This window comes from Limulus polyphemus, unplaced genomic scaffold, assembly GCF_000517525.1.
Source record: "Limulus polyphemus unplaced genomic scaffold, Limulus_polyphemus-2.1.2 Scaffold997, whole genome shotgun sequence".
Classification (NCBI taxonomy): domain Eukaryota; kingdom Metazoa; phylum Arthropoda; class Merostomata; order Xiphosura; family Limulidae; genus Limulus; species Limulus polyphemus.
Window position 1 is genome coordinate 298,791 of NW_013666607.1, and position 9,103 is coordinate 307,893.

The 9,103-nt window shown below is 31.1% G+C and overlaps 1 protein-coding gene across 1 annotated transcript in view; it reads left to right on the plus strand.

Annotated features, from left to right (window-relative positions):
- The window catches only part of LOC106461610 (DNA excision repair protein ERCC-6-like), a 37,982-nt gene that overhangs the window by 25,495 nt on the left and 3,384 nt on the right, over positions 1-9,103 (plus strand). The window contains 5 exon segments of the mRNA XM_013921450.2: positions 1,722-1,940; positions 3,580-3,794; positions 4,445-5,148; positions 5,867-5,995; positions 8,462-8,654. Of these exon segments, the coding sequence (XP_013776904.1) occupies positions 1,722-1,940; positions 3,580-3,794; positions 4,445-5,148; positions 5,867-5,995; positions 8,462-8,654 (1,460 nt within the window).

A 9,103-nucleotide genomic window follows, 5' to 3' on the forward strand; every position in this document is an offset into this window, starting at 1 on the left:
CAATATAATAAATATATATATAAATGTATAATGTTATGAGATTTAAGCTATTTAGTCTAAACATTTATGTTTTCGTGTTATAATTTGTGTTCATTATAGAATGAAATAACTTATATTTATTTCCCAATTTTTTTATGGTGGTTGCTGATTTGTCAAATCTACCAAACCTGTACAGAGATTAATTACTGAAAATAACAGATAAAATACAAAGTTTTTTCTTAAGAAAGAATTGATAATCTGGACATTATAAAGATTTTGCATATAAACTTTAAAAATTTTCTGATGCATAAAAATATTTTTAATCTTAAAATGAATATCACTTTGCATGATAGATAGGCAACATGCAAAAAGAAAAAGACATTAAAAAACATTGCTTTACAAATCTTAACACTTAATGAAAGAATTTGATATTTTGCTTATGAAAGCATTGTAATGTTTACTGATAATCTGTCAGATTTCATTAACATACACTTACTAATTTAAAAGTTATAGCATGTAAACTATAACAATCACAAAATGGTTACGAGGTCGGTCCGAGGGACCGAGTCTGTGCTGAAAGAGTTAACGAAATGAAATAAAAATTGGAGGTTAACCTGGTAGCTACACTTATTGCATTGATAAGAATTTTACAGCAAATATTCATTCATTAGTTAGCTAGGCCACGTATTTTGTTTTACCCACCATCATGCCCTAAGTTGAACAAAAAATGCAACCTGGCTAACTAATGAATGAATCTTTGATAGGTTGTTTAGGCAGAGTATTCATAATGAATCTAAGTTTCAAATGGATGGCAACTGCCTGTTGTAGAAACCTACAAATGTAGAGGACGACATTTCGAAAGTCTTCCTCTTGAAGACTTCGAAACATTGTCCTGTACATTTGTACGTTTCTACAACAGGCAGTCGCTGTCCATTTGTAACTTAGATTCATAATGAATGAATATTTGCTGTAAAATTTTTATCAATGCTATAAGTGTAGCTACCAGTTTGGCTGCTAATTTTGATTTCATTCTTGTAAGTCACATGCTTAATCCATGTTGGGTTGCACCTTTTTTTTGACACCTCAGATGTTTTTGATTAGATTTAATAATACAGGAGTTGAGTTGTCAAGATATAGGTTATCTTAACATCTAAAGATTACATTTCAGTTGTCAAAATAGCTTCATCCAAGTATATGAAGACTTAATAATACCTGAACTGAGTCATTAAGGCATTGATATATTAACATGTATGGATAATATTTGACTTGTCAAAGTTACTTCATCTAAGCTTCTAAAGACTTAATGCTTGAATTGAGTAGTCAAAGTATTGTTATCTCAGCATTGAAGAATTATACCAAGCATTGATCAGATCTGATTTTTTTTTCAGTGAAATATTTTGTATAAATGTATCTTAGCCCATTTTTCTAATATAACTCACTATTCAATACTTCAATTAGGTTTTACCCATACAGTATAAAAAGTCAGTGGACTGGTTATGTTAAGCATCACTGAGAACCAGATAAAGGGTATTTGTACCTTTTAAATATCTTTTGATCTCATGCTTCTACTTAAATACACTCCAGAATTTTGAAAATAATATATTATTATAACTTTTAACATTTTCTGTCGTCTTTGCATGGAAACATTACAATGATTATTTGAAGCTAACAATGTTCACTCCTTAACACAAATATGTCTGTTGTTTGTTTCAAATATTTATTCTGTATATTTCAATCTTCAGGTGTTTGTAGGTTTGATCAACTTAAGAAAGATCTGTAATCATCCTGATCTGTACACTGGTGGACCAAAGATTTTTAAGAATACAGATGTCTCAACTTTAACAGAGGAAATGACTTTTGGATATCCACAAAGGTCAGGCAAAATGATTGTAGTGGACGCTCTTTTGAAACTCTGGAGCAAGCAAGGGCATCGTGTCCTTTTATTTAGCCAAAGCAAACAGGTTTGCCTAGTTTTATAATTATACTGAACATTTCAAAAACATTAATTAACTAGAAAAATTCAACAATACAAAATTCATCATCCAGATGACCTAGACGATAATGGAAACAAGATGACCTAGACAATAATGGATTATTTCAGAAAGTTAAGTTGGAAAGTTTATTTTTACAGAATTGTTACATAAAGTATTCTAATGAAATTAAAATAAAATCACAATTTGTCCAAAAACTTTTTCTCATCTGAATATATACAGCTACAGTATTAAACACGTGCTTCCTAATATTCAAAATTTCAAACATTTTTCAAGCAACAGTTTAAAAAAAACTAACTAGTTAGTTAACCCTTATAATATTGACCTTTGTTGAACACAAAAAGTTTACATTCATAATAAACTGCCATTCACTCCTAATATCTCTACACACACACACAAACTTGTATGTGACTCACTAGGTAAGCAAACAACAGGTCAAGAAAGAGAACTAACATTGTTGAACTTGTTGATGGCTGGCTGTCGAGTTGCTATGGGAGTAGAACCATCCATTGTCATGTATGTGTAGCCTCTGCTCTTCACAAAATTTTCCAAAATAAAAAGCATCTGAGAAACATCAACAATCGTGTATGATTATTAAACACAACTCAAAGACCTATTGAAAAAAATAGCTAATTAATCACATGTTTATTTCTCTCTAAATCATTTCCCTGTATTTAATAATGAGCCTTTTACTTTTTTAACTTTTTAAATATTTGAATTGGAAAGAGTTTAATTTCTCAAGGTAAGTAGCTATAGTTATTCATAAAATAAAACTTTATTTTTACATAAAATATTGATTTTATATGCATCTTGATGTTGGGCAAAGGTTAGCATAAGTCAACCTTCAGATATTTGTAAGAAATCTTTCATTTAAAATCATTACCACACTAATTACTGCTGGGATCATTTACATTAAAAAGTGTTTTTTGGTTAGTCTTGACCAAAAGTGCTAAACACAGGTAAAAAAAATAAGATATAAGATGTGGGCCCCACTGGTATTTAGTGGTATAAAAGCAAGTTGGTATTTTGAGGGTTAAGAAATCTGTGATGCATTGTTTTTAGAAATTACCTCAAAAGTTTATTGACCAAATGAGAAAATCAAAGTTTGTATACTACAAGGAATATTTACACTGCTCCCCAGTATAACACAGTCGGTAAGTAGGGTGTCGCTGACTGGCTATCTTCCATCTGGTCAGTAGTCCAAACTAGGGATGGTGGTAAATAGCCTTAGTAACTTTCCCATAAATTCAAAATGCACATGCAAATATATGGTGTGTGTCCAACAATTTTGGTAATGCTCTGAAGCATTGTGAGATCACATTTTTCCAGCAAAAACTCAAGATGTCTTCATGAGAGGGAATTGTTTTAATAGTAACAAGATGGGGTACTTCTACCAAGATATTTCCAAGCATGAGTTAATACTTATGACAAAACACTGGTCAGTGAGGTTAACCTGAAGTAAAAGTTCAGCTGTGGATCCAGATGTAATTTTTTTGGAGAAAATGTTTCTGTTTAAACGGTTCATCTACTGACTGATTCAAATATTTTGTCATAATATAGATGTTTTTGGTTACTTTGTAAAATTAAGAGCAAACGTTTTTTTTCTTAGGATCCAAATATTTTTGTATTCTTGCTGACCACCCATGTTGGAGGGCTTGGGGTCAACCTTACTGGAGCTGACAGGGTTATAATCTATGACCCTGACTGGAACCCAAGTACGGATACTCAGGCTCGAGAGCGTGCCTGGAGGATTGGTCAGGACAAACAGGTGACAATTTATCGTCTTCTCACCTCAGGAACTATAGAGGAGAAGATCTATCACAGGTACGTAAGAACATTGTAATGGTTTTGGAGGATTGATTAATGTTTAAAAAAATCTGAACAGTATAATACACTAAAAAATCTGAATAGTATAATGAGGTTAAACTTATGAAGTTAAATGTGTAAAAAAAAAAAAAAACTTTGGACAATATACTCTTTGTTTAATCACTTGTATATTTGAAATAATTAACAATTTTGAAGTTGAGAGAAGAGTAAGCTTTATAAATAGTAAATCTTTCAGAAACTAGTTGTGGTTGGTCATCTTACATGCAAAGAATTTGTAGGTTTAGAAATTACAAATGTATGGATGAGCTATATATTTTGTAGTGAGTTTAACTTACTGGAGTATTAGACCCTGTGAAGGAAATTTTAGCAAATTCTAAAAGGAGCACATATCAGAAGTCTCAGTGTAGATACCTTTAGAAAGCTAGTAAAGTTACCAACGTTGTGGTAAATATATGTTTTTGCTGTATTGTTTTTATTTTTCATGATAGTTTTTGTATTATTAGCATTCATAGCATTGAATGTCAGGTCATAAAACTTACTCTAAACATTGTTTAGCTATTGCTATGGGAACCTGTTTCAAGCCCTTTCTCTATTTATTTCCATTTAGTTGGAAATTGTTTCATGTACATTGGTGGGTTATCTTTCAGACAAATTTTCAAGCAATTTCTAACCAATCGTGTCCTTAAGGACCCCAGGCAGCGACGGTTCTTCAAAACGAATGACATGTTTGAACTTTTTACGTTTTCTGAGGAAGGTAAGCAGGGGACAGAAACAAGTGCAATTTTTGCTGGGACTGGCTCAGAAGTAAAAGTTCCAAGATCATCAAAGCTATCTCAGTATATTAACCCACATGGGAAAGAAGAGCTCGTGAAGAGAAGTGACATTAAACAAAATGAACCAATAAAAGAGGAAAGTACTGAAACCCCCCCTAGCTTGAATAAAGAGCCATTGATAAAATCAAGTTCTGACGAGAATGCTCTAACAAACAGTTTTGGTAATAGTGCAGTGTTAACAGAGTTGAAGGTTAAACCAAGTCCAATAGATAAGCAGAAAGAAGAGAAAAGTACTGTACTGCTTAGTCCAGAAAAACTTCAAAGGATGAAGCTGTTAGCCAGGAAGTTGAGCCAGTTAATAGGAAAAAGTTCTAGTGGCATTGCTAACAGTAAACCTGAACTTGCTGTAACTAATGGAGAAGCAGAAAAACAGCCTTTAATTGAGAAGTCTAATTTGAGTAGTGTATTGCATGAGGAAACTTTACGTTTACAGTTGGATTTTTCGGCCAGCGCAGACTCTAATCTCTGCAAAAAAGAACGTAAGAAGAAAAAAAGAAAACAGAAGAGGAAAGGTGTTGGTGAGTAAATGTTGAGAGTAGTTGGTGATTTTACTTTTAAGGTAGGAAGGTTTGGGGTTAACTAGACATTGAACTTGCTGGAAGTTTACTTCCTGTGTAAGTAATATATTTAGAATGGGTTTTTAATGTTGTATACAAAATTATTTGAAGCCTTATCTTTATGTATTCAAGGTCTTAAGATAGATCAGCTATTTTAGTACAGCAGTGGTTTGGTTCATAAATAGCAGTGTAAAATTAATACAGATATTTTTAAAACTCGCAAACATTACATTAGCAGTATCATGCAGTTTTTAGAAATTTAATCCTGTCTTTTAATTTATTGTTATTTTTTAGAAATTTTATGTTTGAAATATACATAATAATTTAAATTTTAATGGTAGCATTTTTGACAAGAAATACTTGTACATACCGTTTAGTGAAAGCAAGTTTTGAGTATAACTGAGGTACTTTTATGTCACAATTAAATCTATAAAATATACTTTTCCGTAAGAAAGTGTCGATTACTTATTCAGATAGAAGTCTTGTTTTTTTTAAGCATTATGAATAGCCTCACTTTTTGAGCTCTAAGGTTATAATGTTTGTTAAATATAATCCTTTTGTAAAGCACATTATGATTTGACTTATGATTAGTTAAAAGAGAGTACATTTTCCAATTTATTTACTTTGCAAACTAAAACAAAGGACATGAATGACTAGTATTTGATATCCTTTTCTATAGTGGTAGATGGAGAGAAAATAGACTTTCTTGTTAAGCAAGATGTTTATAAACCAGTACCAAGTGAAGCTGATAATAAGCATCACCTGAAGCAGGATGACTACGTATTGAAGAAACTCTTTAAGTTATCAGGTAACAACTAGTATTATGTAGTCTCACATTCATAATTAAACAGACACTCTTTTACTCTTTCAGCATGGGCTCGGTCCCTGGGACCAACCTCGTAACCATTTTGTGCTTGTTATAGTTTTCATGCTATAACTTTTAAATTAGTAGGTGTATGTTAACGAAATTTGGCAGATTCTCAGTAAACATTACAATGTTTTCATACACAAAATATTAAATTTCTTATTAAGTCTTAAGGTTTGTTAAGCAATGTTTTCTCGTTCCTTTTTTTTCTTTTTGCATGTTGACTATCCAACATGCAAAGTAATTTTTCATTTTATGATTAAAAATTAATTTCATGTATCAGAAAATTTTCAAATTTCATACGCAAACTCTTTATAATGTCCAGATTATCAATCTTAAGAAAAACTTTATATGTTTTTCTGTTATTTTCACTACCGAATCTCTGTATGGGATTGATAGATTTGACTGATCTTGTAACCACCATAAAAAATTTGGAAATAAATATAAATTATTCCTCTTTCATTCTAGAATAACAACAAAGTATAACATGAAAACATAAATGTTTAGACTAAATAGCTTAAATCTCATAACATTATACATTTATATATATTTATTATTTTTATTATATTGACTTGACCTGGCTAACAATAAAGAAGTTTCAATGACGCACATGCTCTCATGTTACTGTATCCAATAATATAGAACTGACCTTCAGTCTTTTCAAGATGACCTGTCTTGGCTGTGTTTTAGTAGACTAGTATTTTGTAAAATACAGTTACATTTCAATTATTATACATTATATTTGTATATAGATTATTACTATTTAGAAATAAGTTCTTAAATTTATTTTTCTTAAAACATAGAACAGTAAATAAAGAAGTAAAGCAAACAATTGTCTCTTCTAGTTACGACCTTTGTACTTGGTTGCTGCTTGACGTAGGTTGCTAAGCCTTTTAAAATTTTGCATGTGGAGGACATGAAACAAAATAATTTTTTTAGGTTTATATATACAGTTTAATAACTAAAAAATTATAAATTACCACATCAATACCACAGAATTCCACTAATTTATCAAGCTTAGTAACTAAGTTGTATTTTGGTCTAAAAAATATGCAATTTCAAGCAGACTAAAGACACAACCTACCTCCTTGAAATCTTAGTTCCAAAGAAGGAGATGGCATCCAAACACTTTAAAATGGCTGAGAAAGCCACTAGGGGACATTCTGAGCTTTCAATTGGTTATTCACATGTCATATATTGAAGTAATGTATATAAGAGACCGTTTCCAAAAATGGAAAGAGGTGGACGGGGTGCCACTGTGTTTGATTCAGTATATGAGTGATGTTTCAGCAAATAAAAAAGGTATGAGGTTCTTATTTTATATTCTAGCTTTCCAGTACTGGTAATATGAGTTCCTAATTCGAAACTATAGACTTAGTATTTTGACTTCACAAACATCTAATTTGAACCAGTGCTGCATTCAACACACCACGTGACATACAAAAATTGATGTTTTACTGTGATTTTTTAATATTTACTTTTAAATTAAGAAATTGAGTAATGTATAGTTCTAAAATTTGAATTATAATCTGCAGCTTGATACCAAACTTATTGACATAAATTTATGAAATAGTAGTTCAATAAAATTTTAAATACGAATCAACAAATGCAATGACATGGCCTTTGACCCGTCTGGAAAGGGTTAAGCTATCAGGTAAGAACTAGTATTATGTAGTCTTATGATCATAATTAAACTAGCAAAAGTACTAGTGAGGCACGACATTTATTTCATTGTCGTAGTATGGATCGTTCTCATGCACATAAATATTTTAAATGAATAATATAAGAGGGTTATGGAAACATACCTGAAAGTATCCTGGTGATGAGAGGTTGGGGAGTTAGAATGTTTTTGTCATGGGCATATGAACAGACACAACCCACTATAGTATGGATAGCACTTTAATCACAAGTAGCTTTCATTGTGCTATTCTTGTAGTTCTTAAAACTAACTTATACTTTCAGTTAGGTCGATAATGCTATCAATGATTTTATGAGTGGTTCAGGTTGGAAAATTGGTTGCTTGTGAATGAAAATAATCAGAACACCATTTTAACAGATATTTATCTGGCCAATGAACCTAATAAACCTGTATTTTCAAGTTACAGACAATTTTTCTCTTGAAAATGGATTGTGAGGCCAGAAAGTACATATTGGAAAAATTTTATTCATTGGAGTGGATTTATGCATTTTCGAATCTAATTTGTGAATGTCAAATTGCCAATAGTTTACCTGGTTTCTAATTTAAGTAGTGATTGTAAAATTGCATACAGTTTGCATGATTTCAGTTTAGAATGTGAAAATTTCTTGTTTTTTAAGATGTTATGTATAATAATTTTTTAAATTATTAAACGTTTAATGTTTCTACTTATGCAGTACAGCTTTCTTGCTAACTAAAATATTTTGAACTAGGTCTGCAAACTGTGATGCAACATGATGTAATCATGAATTCTTCGGACCCAGACTACATGTTGGTTGAAGGAGAAGCAGAAAAGGTTGCCCGAGAAGCCTTGAAGGCTCTCAAACAATCACAACGACAGTGCCTTAGGGCAGAAACGGGTGTTCCGACATGGACAGGTCGGCATGGAGCCTCATCTAGCATTAGGTTTGCGAGTTAATATTTTATTACAAAGTGAATTTTTTTCTAGTTTTTAAAGTCTGAATTTTAATAAGAATATTTTACTTCTTACCAATAAAATGTTAACAATGAAACCAAACTTTGTTTAGCTGAATTACAATTTTAACACCAATGATTCTTTAGTTATTCAAGGGAAGAAGATATATGATGGTTATAATTTATTTAGCATCTCCTATTCTCATTACTAGTGGTAATTTTTTAAAACTAACTTGTTATAACATATTTGTTTTGTGTAACATTAAATTAATAAATGTGTCATGCCCCAGCTTTTCTAAATACGATAATGATTCTCAGTGTGCCCGAATTATTTCGCTTAGGACAAGTAGTTAAGATGTAACTGTTATAAATATGTGGTTTCCTTATAATCACCGTGTACATTATATAGACAGTAAATCAGTGTTAAAGAAAAAGTTAAT